The 17,535-nt window shown below is 44.0% G+C and overlaps 1 protein-coding gene and 1 non-coding gene across 3 annotated transcripts in view; both read left to right on the top strand.

Moving 5' to 3' along the window:
• Positions 1 to 2,618: 2,618 nt before the first annotated feature.
• On the top strand, positions 2,619 to 2,700 carry TRNAL-AAG (transfer RNA leucine (anticodon AAG)). Its single transcript has one exon. It is a non-coding gene; the product is annotated as a tRNA-Leu (tRNA).
• A 101-nt stretch (positions 2,701 to 2,801) lies between these two features.
• Positions 2,802 to 17,535, top strand: part of POLR3E (RNA polymerase III subunit E) — a 30,474-nt gene continuing 15,740 nt past the window's right edge. The window contains exons 1-13 of one of the 2 annotated variants that reach the window (XM_050905769.1): positions 2,802 to 2,917; positions 7,416 to 7,496; positions 8,628 to 8,678; positions 10,006 to 10,083; positions 11,611 to 11,726; positions 12,050 to 12,132; positions 12,859 to 12,966; positions 13,451 to 13,500; positions 13,799 to 13,918; positions 14,491 to 14,576; positions 15,627 to 15,671; positions 15,756 to 15,847; positions 16,622 to 16,742. In XM_050905769.1, coding sequence (XP_050761726.1) covers positions 7,461 to 7,496; positions 8,628 to 8,678; positions 10,006 to 10,083; positions 11,611 to 11,726; positions 12,050 to 12,132; positions 12,859 to 12,966; positions 13,451 to 13,500; positions 13,799 to 13,918; positions 14,491 to 14,576; positions 15,627 to 15,671; positions 15,756 to 15,847; positions 16,622 to 16,742 — 986 coding nt within the window. In that variant the 5' untranslated portion in view covers positions 2,802 to 2,917; positions 7,416 to 7,460. Of the gene's footprint in view, positions 2,918 to 6,252; positions 6,276 to 7,415; positions 7,497 to 8,627; positions 8,679 to 10,005; positions 10,084 to 11,610; positions 11,727 to 12,049; positions 12,133 to 12,858; positions 12,967 to 13,450; positions 13,501 to 13,798; positions 13,919 to 14,490; positions 14,577 to 15,626; positions 15,672 to 15,755; positions 15,848 to 16,621; positions 16,743 to 17,535 lie in introns of those variants that run through there. The other variant, XM_050905770.1, reaches the window with a different exon arrangement.

The following is a 17,535-nucleotide window of genomic DNA, read 5'->3' as shown; positions in this document are numbered from 1 at the left end:
GTATCTAATGATACACTGTCATCTTCAGTATGATTTATTTGCCTTTCTGTTCAAGAACACACTGTCTGATACTAGCCCTTTTAAACTGTTAAAAATGGAGCTCTCAATGTTGCTTTTTTTATTGCTTTATTTAGCTCTAATTTATTATACCTGTATAGTTTAAACAATGTGAAATTGTTCTCTAGCAAAGGCACTTTGAAATAGCAGCATCTCCTAACAAAAAAAGCCCCAGCAGGGCCTCTTCACTCCACCGTAGTGTCACTAAGATGAAAAATGGTGAAATTTGGCACTGCAAGTCTTGTCTAGCTATAGCTGCTGTCACTGAGAGCTGGAGTGTTTGGCAAGTGTAACAAAGTGGGGATAGCATCCATCAGACAGCACAGAGACAGCCAACACTTACAGCTTATAAAGTGTAAATAAGAATATTGCCTGTTTCTTAATTACTGGTTTGTGGGACTGATTTGAATCTCACTCTCTTCCCCACAGGTATAATTTCACTTCTGAGAGTAGAGTGGCTGCTGACAGACAGTGTAGTTTAGGTGGGCCAAATCAGGACTTCTCATCTGAATTTGAAAAGGGAGGATTTCGCTTGAACCTTGGGTTGGATTCAGGGCCAGTGCTTCTGGTGGTGAGTCAGCTGTTTACAGGTTTAAGTTCAGGGGTATCTCTAATGTCCCTCCCACTGCTGGGGACCTGAACACTTCATGGGGACAGCTCACAGGTTTGAACCATCAGGCCTGGTTCTTAGTCTGGATGTAATTGATACAAGTGTTGGGTCCTTGCTCTGCTCTGACTAACTGTTGTGCCAGGAAAGCAATATAATGAGGCTGGTAGCTTGTGTTATATTTTGAGTTCTCCTGTAAGTTCACTGTAATTTGGAAAAGGTCCCGTAATTATTATCTTACCTCGCACTGGTAAAATGAGAAATCTGGTGACCCAGCTGCCAGCCCCAAGGGGTGACCTGTGCTCTTATCCCTTGTAAGTGTCACACATGGCTGACGTGAAGAATCTTGGGTACAGAGGCTTCCTTCAGTGTTCAGGAGAAGCGCCTCTATGGCCAGGCACACGCATGTTTCAGGAACAGAGGCTGAGCTCACCCACTGCAGGGCAGAAAAGCACTTCTCTGGGAGGGCGTTGGTAGCTCTCACTGCCTGGGCAAAAGGACCTGTGGTGCCGAGCCGCCCTTGCAATAAGAGAACCACTTGTAAAATGTGCTCCATGCAGCCTCTCACTTGCCACATCTCCCCACCCCACCCCCAAATGTGGGTACTCCATGTCCACTGCTGCATGGACAAGTGCTTGGAGACTGCTAAATCAGACTCTTTCCCTAAACTTTTCTGCCTGAACAGATTAAAGGTGATGTGCTGTGTGAAGCTAATTCAGGTCTGCCTACCTTCCCTCCTCCCTGAACTTCTCCTGCTTTTCTGCAAAGCCAGGGCCGTAGGAGCAGCGTCAGCTCCCTCTGTTCTCCAAAAACCCTGCATCCTTCTGAAAAGGCACTGAACTGAGGGTGTGAAACTGCAGCAGTGCTGAAGGAGAAGGATCCCATTCATGTTTACACGTGTGGTGGTATTCCTCAGTACTTGTAGGCAGTGAATGAAATTTTTAGCAAGATGGTACAAAGCTGCAGCCTCTTGGCAGAATCATGTCCCGCAGCTCCCCAGGAAAAGAGCTGGTGCTGCAGGGACAGGCAGGCTGCGGGAGGTGCCAGGGGAGCTGGGTGAACTGAGGCTGTCAGCAGGGCTCCAGCAGGTTTATTTTCTCTATCCTGTTTACATGGAGTGCCACAACTACAGAATTAAATCAAGTTGCATTAAGACTTTGTGGCCTTACCCTAGAGAAGCTGGAATTTTTCTCCAAACACAACCCTTCAGCTCTAATTAGGGGGTGAGAATACCGTTAATTCCCCCAAAAAACTTACCAGAATTTCGGGTAAAATGTGAACAGAGACTCCCAAGGGCACCTTCATTGGGGCACCAGGCAGCTAAAGTGTGCTGCTACCCCTTTTCACAAGAGTTGTACTGACTACTACTGCTGCTACTGCAGCCTGCCATACTGGTCCCTGCGCGGCAAGCAAAAAAACAACCCCCTCCACCATGAAGTCTGCTGACTTTTTACTTTGCAAATTCAGTGAGTTGTAGCTTTGCAGCAGAAACTTAAAATGCACAGTTTTTAGATTTCTTTTTTTTTTTTAAGACTTTCAGAGCGGGTGCAGAGGCGATGCCCCCACGTACCGCAAAGGCGACTGTGCTGCGCCGTGCCATCCACGTGGCAGCGGGGCGGCGCGGAGCGCTCGGCCCCAGCCCCCGCCCGGCCCTGCCCTCTGCCGCGCTGTCCCCCCCGGGTCCCCCGCGGCGTGGGGACACGCAGGGCGCTGCTCCCTCCCAGTCCGTCCCGGATTGCATTGCATCGCTGCAATTGCACCTGCTTGGAGACGGGGATTAAAAAACCCCACAGTATTTTATTTTTAAGGTGGAAGGGGTCTGTAGCGAGAGCGGTTGCTGGGACCGGGGCTTGGAGATGGGGGCGGGGGCTGCTGCAGGAAAAAGAAGGGCGGGGTGGGTGTGGGTGGGTGTTGTTCGGGAGTAAAACCGGCGGCGAAGAACGTATTGCCAGGCGGTAGCGTGGCCGAGCGGTCTAAGGCGCTGGATTAAGGCTCCAGTCTCTTCGGGGGCGTGGGTTCGAATCCCACCGCTGCCAGCGTATTTTTTTCTGCTGCGGGACGCCGCCGCTGCAGCGCCCCCTGGCGGCCGCGCCGCCAGCCGCCCGGGAGAGCATTGTGGGTAGGAGGACGGCCGCGTCCCCACGTGCCGGCCGGAGTGACACCAACATGGCCGCTGCCTGAGCGCTGCCCGCCGCGCCGCGCACTGCCACCGGGGAGCCGGCGGCCCCGCTGCCCGCGCCGGCCCTCCGCCAGGTAGGCGGTTGCGTTACGGTTTTGCTTCTCCCGGGGTCGTGTGGGCGGCGGGGACGCTGCGGGTGGTGGAGGGGGAGGAGCGCGGCCTGGGCTCAGGTGGGCTTTGCCTGTCCGGGGAGGGCGGTGGAGACGAGGCTCTCTGAGGACTTGACACTGCGAGAAGTACCGGGGGCGCGGGGCCGCAGCCGTCCGGGCGGGGCCCTGGCAGGAACCGGCGTGGGTCGGGGCCGACGTGGCGGGGCCCGTGAAGGGAGCGGGCGGGGGTCCGGTCACAGGCCGCGGCCCCTAGGCTCCGCTCACCGGCGGGCTGGGGGTGCCGGCCGGTCCTCCCGGGGCTGTAAAGCGGCGGCACCGGTCGGCCCGGGGCCCTTCCCCCGGGGGCTGGTACCTCTGCGTCTCCCGCCCTGGAAAGGCGCAGCTTACACGCCAAAAAATGCAGCCGGCTGCCCCTGCCTGAGCATCGGCTCTGCGGGTTCGGTAGCACAGCTCTGCTCCGCCCCGCCCGGGGACGAAGCGCCCGGTCCCTCCTGCTCCGGGGTGGGTTTGCTTCATCCCCGCGTTACGTGGGGGTTTGGGTGGTTGGCCGTGGCCGTCGTCCTTCCCTGTGCTCCCCCTCTGCTGCTAGGCTGCTGTGTCAGGAGAAGGTGGGCTCGGAAGTTGCCAGAAATGAAGAAGCCGTTGTCAGCGGGGAGCGTTGGGGTGCGCAGGGCCCGCAGCTGAGCCTCTGTGAGGTAGCGCGCTGCCCGCGTGGAGGATGGGGCTTGGCACAGCGACCTGCCACGGTCCGGGGCTGCCCCTGGGAGAGTTATCACACAGCAGTGAGCAGCTTAATCCCTGCACCTGGCAGAACAGGCCTAGTACTTCACTACATAAATGTTGAGGTGTTAAAAAAAGGTTCATGCTTAATGCATAATCTCTTAAATCCTGAAGATGTGCTTCAGTGACATCACCTCCAAAGAGAGGTCCTGGTGCAGAGGAGCCCTCTTTGGGTTTGCTACCAGAAGATGACTGTGCAAAGCTGCTTGCAGACAAGCAAAGCAGGGAGAAAATTAAGCAAATAATTGGGTCAAAATTGTAATTATCATAAATGTTTGGGAGGTGCTTCAGCTTTTTTTGCAGCTTCCGTTTTACCGTGTGCCATGGGCCACCCTGAGCTAGAGGATTGCTGCTAGGGCTGGACTGAGAGACCCCCTACAGAAGAAAGTCCAGGTGCCAGATGAAATTACGGTAGTGATTCAGGAGATGGCCCTTTTCCCACTTTGCTGGTTTGTTATCTATACTTTAAGGCACTGGTGCGGCAGGAGTTCCTGGCCTTTCCTGCACTGCATAATTACATATGAAGAATACTTCAAGTTTTAGTGTTGGCACTTTGGGGGTCCATTACTACTGACAAATTTAGGTATCAGTGAAATGCTGGAGTATTTCATGCAGGCCTGGCTGAAAGTCTGTGTGTGTCAGATGACATGCAGATTTGCAATTTTCCTTCTTACAGTTATATTAAAGTCTTTGGTAATAAAAATAGGATAGCTCTAGTACCCAAATGCCCTTCTAAGCTCAAACTTAGAGGTAGGATTCAGTTGCTTCATCACTGATTTTTACAGTTCTTGAACCACAATATTTTTCTTCATTGGTTCTAAATTGATGATGTTACAGGCAGCTAATGAGCGGTTTCATTGGTCCTAGTGTTGGTCACATTGCAGGAGAAATGAGAAGATTTATATCTCTTGCCCTCCTGCAAGCTGTTCTAAAGTTCAATGATTCATACCAATAACTCGCATTATATTTTGATTTGCACCTTAAAGGAAAGTCCCTTTTGAAAGAAAACAATTCTGCCAAAAGGAAATTTGAAACTGCTGACAATGTTTGCTATCTCACTAGGAATTAAACACACTAACTCTTGTGGTGTCATATATATATATGAGACAAATGTAGAAATGAACACCACCATATATATATATATACTGTAGACATAGAATTGCATCTGCATGCCTTCAGTGAAAGCTTCATTCTGATTCAGAAGATTCCTTCAAGTTGCATGAGTATTATAAATTGTGCTGGGACACACTGCTCCCTATTTATGGACCTGTCATTCTGATACTCCAAGAAAAGGAACTGTAGTCATTCTTTACCATTAAATGAATAAGAAAAAAACGTGATCTCTGTATAACAACATTTTCCTTGAGTACTGACAGCTGGATTCACAAAGAGATTTCATGTATAGTTGCGTAAGCAGTGTTAGATGTCGGACCAGGGACCAGGTCCTTCAGGCTAAGTTTCTCTTTTTCTCCTTAGTCCAGGGAATCTTCATTTCTCTTCTGGAAAGTGAAGTAACTTTCTCAGGTGAGAGAGAACAAGCTAGCACATACTTGGCACTCAGGCTGTCAAGAAGGGAAAGGTGGTTCCCAGTTCTCTCAGGGGGGCGAGGAAGGAGAGTTTGGACCCAAGTCTCCCACCTGCTGGGTGTTATCGCATGTTCTCACACATCTTGGGCATCCTCCCGTCATCAGCTCTGTTCTGAATGAAAGCTGCAGTTGTTCCCTTTCCTGCAGAGCTATCAGGCTGGCTTTACGAGAGCCTGCTGTATCAGGCCACCCAGGGGACATGAGTGGGGAAAGCAAAATTGGAACTCACAAATCTCATTTCTTTAAAACAACATATTCATGCCTGTATTTCTGGGAAGAACTGAGTGCCTGATTGCAGAAAACACTCTGATATCAACTGGATATCACATGCTCACAGTTGTGCAGTTGCCCCAGCCTGTAGTTAAGATACTGGCTTTTTGCTGTGAAGGTTTTTCATTTCTACAAAATTATTTCAAATATGAATCTGAAATATTATTAAGTGGTAAATTTTCAAATACAGATGTATGGTGGGAAGAGCCAGCGATATGCTGCTGCATAAAGAAATGGAAAATTCCAGTTCAGTACTGGGAGGGGCACTTTTTTGGTAGTGGAGAACCTGTAAGTGAAAAATATGGAATCATATTTCTAGATGGAATGGCAGAAACAGTGTAAATAAACCAGAGGTGTTGCCTGAATGGAAATTTGCCCGTGTAGTGATGTTAATAACACTCATATCCAGAACGCCTATCCAGCCTCTCTGAAAGGTTTCTTGGATAACTGCGTGTATATTAATGTGATGTTTTGAGAAGCCTGCACGTCTGTTGAAATATACTGAGCTGCTTAAATTGTGGTGGCGTGTGTATTTGAAAAAAAATGCCACCGTCTTGATGTAACATGGATGCTGGCTTCCTTCTTTTGCAGCCTCTCTATTACCAGCTGATCCCGATGCTGCCTCTTTCTCTTCCTCCATAGGAGGTCCAGCAAAGAAGCAAGCTGGCATCGAGGAGTAGAAGACGGTAAAGGAGAGTTCCCAAACATAGATCTTATTTCTTTACCTGATCATCTATATTGTTAAAACTTTGCTTGGTCAGTTTGTGAGAGGTCTTATTTTTTTTATGCTTATCTTGGCCAGTACTGGCTGATTAACGGTGTCGTAAATGATCTGGACTAATTAACATTGTTGCAATGGCATCCCAAATAATTTGTAAATCCTTTTGTTTGATTTCAGCAGGGAAAAACTATTGTTGTATTAGCTGAGGGATCGTTTTTTATTAAAAGGTCTGAACCAGGCGTGACACTGACTCCAGCACTGGATTGAACATGATGACTCTTTGTTCTAGAGCACCCAGTCCCCACGTAATATCAGAGTCTTATTTTCTTTGGAGTTGGTGTAGTTATGAAGTAAAATCTGTTGTTCTGATGATTTCAAAGGGCTCCAAGAGAGGCCAAGGAGTGTATTTTGGAGCTCTCATTTAGCAACACAGTCTGAAGAGCGGTAGGTCAGGAGACAAGGCTGCAACGTCAGGTAGATGAAATCAAGGTCAGCACATTCACAGATGGGAATGTTGTCTGGTCCCAAGCACAGGGTTTACACAGGCTTTTTTCTTCTCCTAGCTCTTTAGCTGGGAGCTTTCTCCATTATCTGCTTTCAAGGAATTTTTCTGAGCAGGGAAGCTAGTGAACCGTGCTGCACTGTCCTTAGTGACAGTGACTACTGCAGTGGCAGTTTCAGAGCTCACACACGCTGACTGACCAGCCAGTGCACTGTAGATGTGCTGGCTGGAAAACCAGCTGCTACCTGTGTGTTATAGTTACGCAGTATATAAAAGATATACTTTATGCAAGTACAGAAGGCCTGTCTTTCCCTCCATAGAGCACTGATTTAGTTCTCGCTTTCTTATATAACTGGCGGCTTTCAGAAAAGTTACAAGAACGTACCTATTTTTGAGACATTTGCTTGTCTCTCAAATTTGGTGGCAGTCGGTCAAGATTGTGGAGTATTAGGGACCTGATCGTGCAAACACATACGTTCCTTCCAAAAACAGACTAAACAGGTTACCACTGAAAGGAATCAAGTTAACTTGAACAAATACTCTAGGCTGCATGTGGTACTTGGCGCAGATGTAATGACTCACGACATTTCTGTTTTCTTTCAGGTTGTGCCAAGGAATAAGCCAAGAAAAAGGTTTTTGTATCCTAGCATGGCAAATGAAGAAGATGATCCAATTATACAAGAGGTAAAAGTGCATTGTGGCAGCAGTGATTGTACATGAGGCTTTTTTTTTAATTATTATTATTATTATTATAGTTCCCAGTGTTCTTACATTGCTGAAACAATGTGTCATCAACATCAGTGGTTGTCTTACAACCAATGGCTTGCTCTGTGCAAGCAAATATGTTGTGTGGGCCAAGTATATGGCTCATGGTATCTATTTTGCCAAAATAGTGGTGTCCATGTTGGCAGATTCAGCTCAGGTGTTTCACCCTTTGTAATCTTTCCATGTCAGAAGAGGAACACAGGTGGGGAACTTGCTTCTACTACTGTGTGTTTCCAGTGACTCTATTGCATGTCTCTGAGAGCTGTAAAAAATTGGAATGACTTTGCTGAGTTAATATCTGTTAGCTAGAATGCCTTCTGCTAAAACAAGCAGTTGTGTTCTGATTCTGGACTTCTTTAAAGGACTGCTGTGTCCCAAAGAGTAGCCACAGTGTCCTGTTCACTTTATGTCTGAATTTACACACCAGAAGTACAAGGAAGGGCAAGCTCATAAGAAGGAGAAAAGCCATGAGAAAAGGAGTGGGAATTGTCAGGTGTATATCTGAAGGTAACTAAAATGGCAGCTTCCGTATGTGATATTCATGAAACATCTGTGGATTTTCGGTGCTGGTGGCAAAATGCTAATACTGAATCAGATTCGGGATGTGGGTGTCTCGTCTAATTTAGAAAGATTTTATGAAAAAGTAATAGTAATGAAGTTGCCTTTCAGTCATACTGCCAAAGGGAGAACTTCCTTGTTCTGTAATTGTGATAACAGATTCACTTCAGCCTCTCAGAAAAAAATTTTCCTCTTGCATTTCAGAATTGTTTGCCAAGTTTCGTTAGAGAGAAAAACCATGGCTAGAGCCACTGTCTGAGCCTCATCATAGTGGGGTTTTTTTGTTTGTTTTTTCAAAAGGCCAACTGCAGAATTTCATGTCAAAATCAGCAGGGAAGAGACCTTTGATGAGAGTCATGAATGTGTTTTATGTTAGAGTTTGTAATGAGAAGCTGAAATTGTCAGTATTTGAGCTCTAGGGATTGTACTTTTATCTGAGGCTCCATCAATTACAGCTGGTGTCTGATGAAAGTTGTTTGGTTTGCTTTTTAGATTGACGTGTTCCTGGCCAGAAGTCTACTGGAGAAGCTGTATCTGTTTCAGGTATTTCAGTTAACTTTTATGCAGTGATAGTTTGTTTAAAATAAATTCAAAGAGCAGTAACTTTCTTTACTGCTTCAGCCTGCCAAGATCTTGGATATAGGCAAGCCTGTTTGGGTCTCAGTCAGTTGAAATATTTAGTATTAAATCATTGCCAAGAGAGGAGTGGTCATTTATGACACAGACTTGTAATTAAATCACTCCCTTTAACCACCCTAAGGGAGTGCTTTTAGTAGATGATGTCTTTTTATCGCGGTTTGGATAATTCTACAGTCTCTTAGCCATCATCTGTCATCACTGATTTCTGCCATCTTTACTAAACAAACATTTCTTTAGGACTGGCCATATTTAAAATGTCATCAGTATTCATAAATTAGTGCGAGTCATCAGAAGAGACCCCTTATGTTGTGGAGAGAAAACTAACTAGTGATTGAAGGTGGAAATACATTGGGAAGGTAGAGGTCTGTTTTCCATTCTGCCATTGAATTTCTTCAATCATTTTATCCTTGTGATTCACTTTTCCCATCTGCAAAATGGGAAGTCTTTTGAGGCTGTTGGATGAAATGTTCATTGTAAACCAGCGATACCTACTGGCAAGCCCACTGCGTCCTGTACAGATCCTCTGCATGGCACGTGCCAGCAGAGCACGGCTGGAGACAGCCAGACACGCTGGACCAGGCTGTGCAGCCTTGCCTCTGGGATACCCACAGTTGCTCCATGTCAGGAGTGGGTGTTGGTCAGTGATGGGGCCTGTGGGTGTTCTGCAGAAATGGCAGCTCTGAGCAGGATGCTGCTATGGCTGGTTCATTTGGATACCACACTGTCTTCTCAGCGTTCCCAAATGGTTCAGAAGAGAGACCCATGTGGCTAAACCTGGGTCTGGTGTTCTGACTAGCGACATGTGGCCCATGTCCTGTAAGCTAACACTACTTGTGTAAACCCACAAATACGTTACTTTTAGGTAATAACTCTCCAGAGAGTTAATGCTGAGGGATGGGGTTTTAATTGCTTCTAACACTTCCTTTTTCTGCTGGACTAATGTGTAGTACCATTTTCCTGTGTTACAGTTTATTGTGATGTGTGAGGGGCAGGAATGGGGTTGTGTAGTGACAAAAGCAGAGGACTGGGGGGAAGGCGGCAGGCTTTCTAGGTCATACTCTCAAATCCTCTGATGACTCACAAATCAGTCAACTAATTTCTTTTCTTGATGTCTTGTATCCATCTGGCAAGTGGATCTACATGTGAGGGGACAGGGAAGATTGAGTTAATTTCTGTGAAGTTCTTTGATCATTAAATGAAGAGGGTTTTATGAAATGGATTTGTTTTCCAGTATCCTATTCGTCCAGCTTCCATGACGTACGATGATGTTACACATTTATCAGCGAAGATAAAACCAAAGCAGCAAAAGGTTGGTCATCATTTGAGTCCAGTCTGTAAAAGTTGTTCTATGTTGTGCAGGATGTACTTAAGAAAAGCACATTGTGCTATTAAGCTGTTACAACTATGCAACTACTTGCAGGACCAGATCTCTGTGCTTGGAGGTACAGGGGAGTCTTTCATTGTTTCTGTAGAGTTTAGAATAAGAGTAGTTTATAAAGAGAGGAATTAAAGTCATGATGGAAAAGCCACTCTTTTAATATAAAATAGAGTCACTTGGGGAAACATAGTTACTAATGGTAATTCAGTCTGTAGGTGCTTGTGCTAATACAGCTTGATTTAAAAGGCCTTTACAATATTCAGAAAATGGTTGAGCTTTGGAGGCATGCTCTGTCTTTCAGTGTCAGTGCGGGTCTTGATTTCTCTCTTGCCTGGCTGTGAATCATCAGCAGTCCTTTTGAAATCAGTGGGGTTGTATAGGTAGTGAAAGTATAGCCAAAGCCAGAATGATTACACTTGCTTGCAAATGTAACCCAGAACTGTGGCTATGATTTTAAAATGCCTTATTTAAAAAATGCAGAAATAGATGTCTGTGATATTAGGATTTTTTTCTGGGAAATGGTTAAGGAGAGTGCTTGTGTGAACTTTGGAGTTAGGATGCATGTTGTATTCAGGAAGTCTTCTATTAAAATTAGCAAACATTTGCATTGTAAGCCCTGTGCAGACTTGTAAATCTGCTGTCTCATCCAGGGACTTGTCACTAGTTCAGTTTATGAGTAACATAAAGGGGAAGAAAAAATGAGGCAATAGCTGTGATATACAAATTTATAAGTGCTTTGGCACATCCTGAGGAAGAATATATACAGTATTGTTATAGTATATAAAGAGAAATGCTATGAAGGAAAACGCTTATTTTTGAACATTTGTCTGAAGTTTAAAGTTTGAGGCGGGGAGTAGTTCTCCGTGTAACTAAAAGCTTGGAGCTTGTTTCTGTGCTTCGACCAGTGTAAATCAGGAATAACTATGAAGTCAGTGGTAAGTGCTGCAGTCTCAAACTTACCAGAATTGAGGCCTTTGCCTCTGAAGAGGACATAGTTACTTTGTACTGCTTGGTACCCAAACTGGAACGAAACATACCTTAAGTTTGAGAGATTCTGAATGGATCCTCAGTGATGGGGAGGCTTGAAGGATATTGCTTGTGCATTTGATCTGTACTGGTAAGTAAACTAGACTGATAATGTAGTGGAGGGTATCCAACAAAGTGAAGGCATATTTCAAGGCTGCCTAAAGAACTCTCGTTTCTCTGCTCCCATTCATTTACATGGGATTTTATGTATCTCTAGCTTATCGTTAAAGTGTCCCCATCAACAAAAAAAACCCCCATATATATGCTCAACGTTATGCATGAGATTTGCCCTGTGGATTTGAATGATGCTGCTTATGTATTTAAATTTGCTGTAAACCTATGGAAATGTTAGCAAGTGTGGGACTGAATTTTAATTTATATGTTTGGGGTTCTGCCATGGTAATTAGCTGTCTTTCCTTTCATCTTATTTAGGTTGAACTTGAAATGGCCATTGATACTTTGAATCCTAACTACTGTCGCAGCAAGGGAGAACAGATTGCTCTCAATGTAGATGGCACGTGTACAGATGAAACAAGTACCTATTCCTCGTAGGTGTCCTCTTTGCCTTCATTTTCTTTTTGTGGTGAGCATAGATATATGTATGTCCACCAGGGCTTCAGGGAAAGGTGAGAACAAGTGGCTGTACCGTCTCGAGGGGTGCTTTGGACACTGTTATATAGCAAGTATTCTTGGAAGTAACCTACGTTTTTTGGTGTGCTTTATGAATTCTGAATTGCAAACAGAAAGATGAGTATATATATTTGCTGCGGTTGTTGATATTCCATTTTGAGAATTGGTGATTTCAGACCTTTAACATCTGTATGCCACATTGCCTGTAGAATACAATCTCACAGCATTCATCTGTCTGCAGGAAGCTGATGGACAAGCAAACTTTCTGTTCTTCACAAGCTGCAAGTAATGTTTCCCGCTATGCAGCTGCTGTTTATAAAAAAGGTAAGTTTCTTTTGCTTACTCCTCACATCAGTGAAACGTGCTCATTTCAGGGTTAAGATAAGACCTGTTTGTTCTTTTTTGTCAGCCTAGGTTTTAATTGACTGATGCGTCTTTAAAGAAAGGAAAATTTTTCCTTATCAATGTCCTCAGAGTCCTTGAGAAGGTCTAGCAAAATTGTAAATATTATATAAGAACACTGTGGGTTTGTAGATGTCTCCAGGATCTTAACAGTGCATGGTGGCCTGAAATAATACACATTTGTAGCATAAATTTATCATTGTTATTTATATTACTATCTCCATCCAATTGTGTCTGTCTCATTTTCCTGTTCAACACTTTTTGCCCCTCTCTTGTCTCCTAATGCCATCACAGAGTTTTGATCTGATGATCATTTGAGATGAAAATACATAGATTGTCCTCAGTGATGACTATTTTACTAGGAGTCTCCTGAACAATAGGTCAGGTCTGAGCCAGAATGTGGCTCTCTACAAGATCTGGTTTCAACACAAAAAGGAAAGTAACAGAAATAGGTCTTGGTCTTTCATACTCCTTTGAAATCCTGAGCAGTGGATGAATTTTTCACTTCAATCCCTTTTTAAGTTTTACTGTATTAAATATTTGTGTTCAATTGAAGCTGTGCCTTTACAGAGCTAGGGAGATAATGAAAAGTGCTGTCCTTGTGCAGTGAAAAAAAAAATTTTAACCAACGTTAATTCTCTTTTTCAGGTGAACTTCACCTGACTCCACTACATGGAATTCTGCAGCTGAGGCCAAGCTTCACCTACTTGGACAAGGCTGATGCAAAACACCGAGAAAGAGAAGCTGCTAATGAAGGTAAATGCTCCATGAGTTGTGTTTTCTTTTGGAAGGTGAGATACAAGTTCTCTCTGTAATTTTGCTGATGAGAGTCATTATATTCTGAAGGTGTTTATTATAACAACATACTGATTATAAGGCCATTTCTCAGATTGTTTCGCTGATCTTATTTTCAGTGTAGCTGCATAAATGCTTTTGTGGGCACAGTGCGGGGGATTGGCAGAGGGATGAGAGGTGGTGGGTAGTGTCAAAGGGCAGCAGTAGGGAGTGTGTCACCACTGCCACTGAAAAGTTGCACTGCAAAGCTCATGGGAGCAGTATCTCCTATCATAGGAGCAGTGTGGTGCTGTCATACATTGTATAGTTCGGCAAGCTGGGATTGAACCCATGGTTATGTAGTTCCTAGTACCGCTTTCTTCCTGCGTGGGCCCCCAAACAGTTACAGATTGGCTTTAGCTCCCTTACTGCAGTGGTGTGTTTATTCTGTTGTATTTTTTGGCAGGTGGTGATTCATCCCAGGATGAAGCTGAAGATGACGTTAAGCAAATTACTGTATGTCCAAATTTCCTTTTTATGGTAGTTCAGGCAACAGTTCACAAGAAAGCATGGCAATTCACACCCAAATAAAAGGACAAGAAACCTCGGCTAGTCCTGGTGACCCTGGGCTTGGGAGGGGGGAAGCAAGATGGACTTGCCCTTGTTGCACAAGCATAAAGATGTCACTGACAGCAAGGGGTGATTCATTTGAGCTAGAGCCCCTAGCTTCTGTTGCTTGTGTACCAAATAAATAATGCAGGTGTTTTGTTTCAGGGGTTTTGGGGCTGTATTTAATGATGCCCAAATCTTCTAGGTACGATTCTCCCGCCCTGAGACTGAACAAGCTCGTCAACGACGTGTTCAGTCCTATGAGTTCCTGCAGAAGAGACAAGCAGAAGAGCACTGGATTCATCTACATTATTATGGCTTGAAGGTAGGTCAAGGCCTTGTGCTGGCTGCTGAGGAGGCCGTCTGGGCCTGAAGGCTCAGCCAAGTCTAGAACTGTTTTTAAATCTGGGCCGTGAGAATCAGGGAATCATTGAAAGATAATGAAGAAAAGTAGGTCTGTAGGCTTGAACAGACCCTGCAGTGCTCTGTACTTCCTCTGCTGGATAATGCTTTGGGGTCTCCATGCTGGAAAAGGTTTAAAACTGAGAGCTGGACAAACATAAAGGGGGGTCTGAGTACAAGAATCACTCAGGTCTTGGATTATGAGATGGACTTTGTGAAAGACGTGGGGAACCCAGTCAGTTGAGTGTCAGAAATCCTGTTTGTCTGACCCACATGCATGTCTGTCAGATTTTGAAGTCATAGCAACAGAAACGTTCCCACATCACGTGAGCATTGTTCAAGAAAGTGAAAGCAGAACATCAGTTAGTGGGGTGGAACGCTTGAATGGTGCAGTAATGACAGGGTGGTCACAGTTTGGAATGAGGGATCCAGCTCTGGCATTTTGTATGTTTTCAGTATGTGGTAGTGACTCTTCGTTTTTTTCTGTATCTCCAGGATAGCCGTTCTGAACACGAGCGCCAGTATTTATTTAGTCAAGGTCATGGCCTTGCTGAAAACACAGAATTAATTAAATCTCCCAGGTAATGGTTTGATGGTTTCCTACAGAAGTTGCAGTATTTTGTTGAGATTGTTTTCAGAGTAATAAGCAGGTATATTCTTTAAAAGTCTGGTCTTGGATAATTCTATCCATGATAAAAATTGAGTTGTTTAAAAAAATACAGAAACAAACTAGCCTTCAGCTTATTCAGGTTGCTTTCTTTGTTTCCCTGTGCTCTGAGATTAAAACTAGCTGTTTTCACTTGGGATTGTAGCCTCTTGTACATTATCACAACCCTGCATTATTGGGACTGCGAATACTGTAAAGGAAAAGTAAAACAAAAGCTACTTCTGGTTAAAATAAATTAAAACTCTGAAGCCACTAACTTCCGTTGTTAGCAAATCTTATAAAACTTTCTTTTGTGATTTGTGAGAGACACCTGAAGCTACTTGAAACTTGTTCGGTTTTGTTTCTTGGTGACTGCATCTATGCAGGAATCTTCCCTATGATTCAGTCACTACTAATGCTTCGCTGTAATTTGATACAACCATGGCCCAAGTAAGAGGAAAGTGGCAGACTCTCTCTCTGTTTAATGGTGTGGGTGTGTTTTTCTTAACATTTAATGTCCCAGTGGAATAGTGCTAGGTGCTCTGAGAAGTCTTTCGGATCTGATTCTTTCCTCACAGACACTGGTAATTACATGGGTGGAAAAGACTTTTTGCTTGTTGCTGGCTTGATTCTCTCTGTTTACAGGACTTCACATGACCCCTTTTACTGCTGTGTTAGAGCACCTGTTTTTAATGTATTTACTCTTGCAGTTCCTCTGTTTGGACACCTCTTCCATACAGAAGAGCTGGGATTCTGATTCCCATTTATTTCATACCTTCTCTTTGGGCAGATGAATGTCAATAGCTTTTACTAGTGCTGAATTTACAGAGGAAGATGGGAGAGGAAAGGGGAGAGCTCTCTTTTCAGGCTAACGTTTGTTTTGTAGATTCACACAAGTAGGATTGCTCTAAGCAAGAAATAACTGTACTTAAACCTGGGAATTCCCAAGACAAGCATTTTAAGGATGTGTTTTCTGTTCTTCTAGTGAATATTTAATGATGCTGATGCCTCCAAGCGTAGAGGAAGAGAAGTAAGTGTTTGTACAGAATGCTCAAAGTCCATATTGGCTAGATGCTCTTTTTCATGGGCTGCAAATCTGCTTGTTTATCTGCAGTGACAAACCAATGGCTCCAAGCAATGTGCTTTCTATGGCCCAGCTGAGAACTTTACCCCTTGCTGATCAGATTAAGATCCTGATGAAGAATGGTTTGTAATACATTTGCACTTTACTTTGTGACTTCTTATTGCCTCAGATAAGGTACCTTTCCTAGTAGTACCAATTCTGTCACCCCACCAGACAGTCTGTGTGGTTCTCTGATACTGTGAAGAATCCAAATCCTGAGCCTTTCCTTAAGAAGACCTGCTGTGCAGGGAAGAGCAGTAACAGCGGATGTGACTGCTGATCTGTATGTTTGCAGTCAACTTACTCTTAGAATAATTTCTAATCTGATGATAGCTTTCTGGATACATCTATTTCAGCAGGTATCTCCTGGAATGTGGGGTCTGAGTGTGAATCATAAATTGAAGGTTAATGCAACAAGCTGCACTTTGGCATTTTCTGGGAAGTTTCTAGTAATACGCACTTCATGAGTGTCATCTAGGAATTTTACTTTGTCTCTTCAGAGTTACTATCTGATGAGAGCAAATCCTGAGGACTTTGCCTCAGGAGCTTCCTGTCTTGTCAGGTATCTCTGTTTCCAAATATTGCCAAAGGCATAGATTTTTTTAAATTTTATTAATGCATTAATTTGGGACCAGTTAAGCTAATCAACTTTGATGCAATACTAGCAGATATTTTTAGAACAGATGATGACTATAGTGCAGGGGGGGACTTAGTAGAAGTTAGGTTTGGGTTTTTTTCTAAATATAGCTTTGACCATGAACTTCAACATAAAATCATAGTATCCTAGATTTATAAATCTATGTCTGTATCATGTGCATTGAAGAAACCCTTAATCTGGTGTGTATTTTGCCTTTCAGTGAAGGTCATGCCATTTGCAAATCTGATGAGTTTGCTAGGCTCTGGGACTGACTCTACGGCAGTTCTCCGCTGTATACAGCAGGTGGCAATGCTGGTCCAGGGAAACTGGGTGGTGAAGAGGTATGGCTCGTCTTTGTTACTGGGACATGGTTTTCTGCTTTAAGGAGAGGATCAGAACAATGGATTTTATGTACTCATCTTCCTTGTGTCCCAAAGTAGCCATGTTCTTAACTCACAATACTGTAAAATCTTGATTTAATGTTTGGTGCTTTTTAGTGCAGTCAGATATTCAAAATTCAAAGGGTTGATGTTAAAGGATAATACCTTAGTACCTACCCCAGCTAAAATTATGGCTGAGCAGTGATGTAATCTGTATTTGCATTTAAGTTATGTCAGGTTTTTGATGTTGTCCTCACTCATGTTCTTTTGTGGGAGGACTGTCCTGAATTCTTCCAGAGATTAGTGTCAAATACAAATACAGAAAATGAAACCAATGTCAGCTACAGTATTTCTTAGCTAAATTCAGTCAAAGAAAGATCTTTGTGCAGTCACCTTGCTGTTCATCAGTGGATGCTGCTCTTGTCAGCTGAAAGGTACCTGTAGAAGGCATTACCCGCTTAAATCAAGCGTGGGGTACTGAGTGTACCACATGAAATGGATTCTGTATCCTACATCCTCCTGTTTATTAGGATAAAGCATCCCACTGGTAATTGAAGTCTAAAGTGCAGTGTGATTTTTTTTTTTTTTTTTTTTTTTTTTTTTTTTTACCTGGGTGGAGCACTGCATATGGGGAATTATAGTCTCTGGAATAGCGCTCTCTGTTAAGATCAGTGGCACCAGCTACCAGTCCAAGTCTGTTAGCAGGATGTGTTTCAGCTACTGTGATACAGGCCTGTGTTAGCAACGTGAACAG

This window comes from Gymnogyps californianus, chromosome 15, assembly GCF_018139145.2.
Source record: "Gymnogyps californianus isolate 813 chromosome 15, ASM1813914v2, whole genome shotgun sequence".
Classification (NCBI taxonomy): domain Eukaryota; kingdom Metazoa; phylum Chordata; class Aves; order Accipitriformes; family Cathartidae; genus Gymnogyps; species Gymnogyps californianus.
This window is presented reverse-complemented; position numbering and strand designations above follow the sequence as displayed.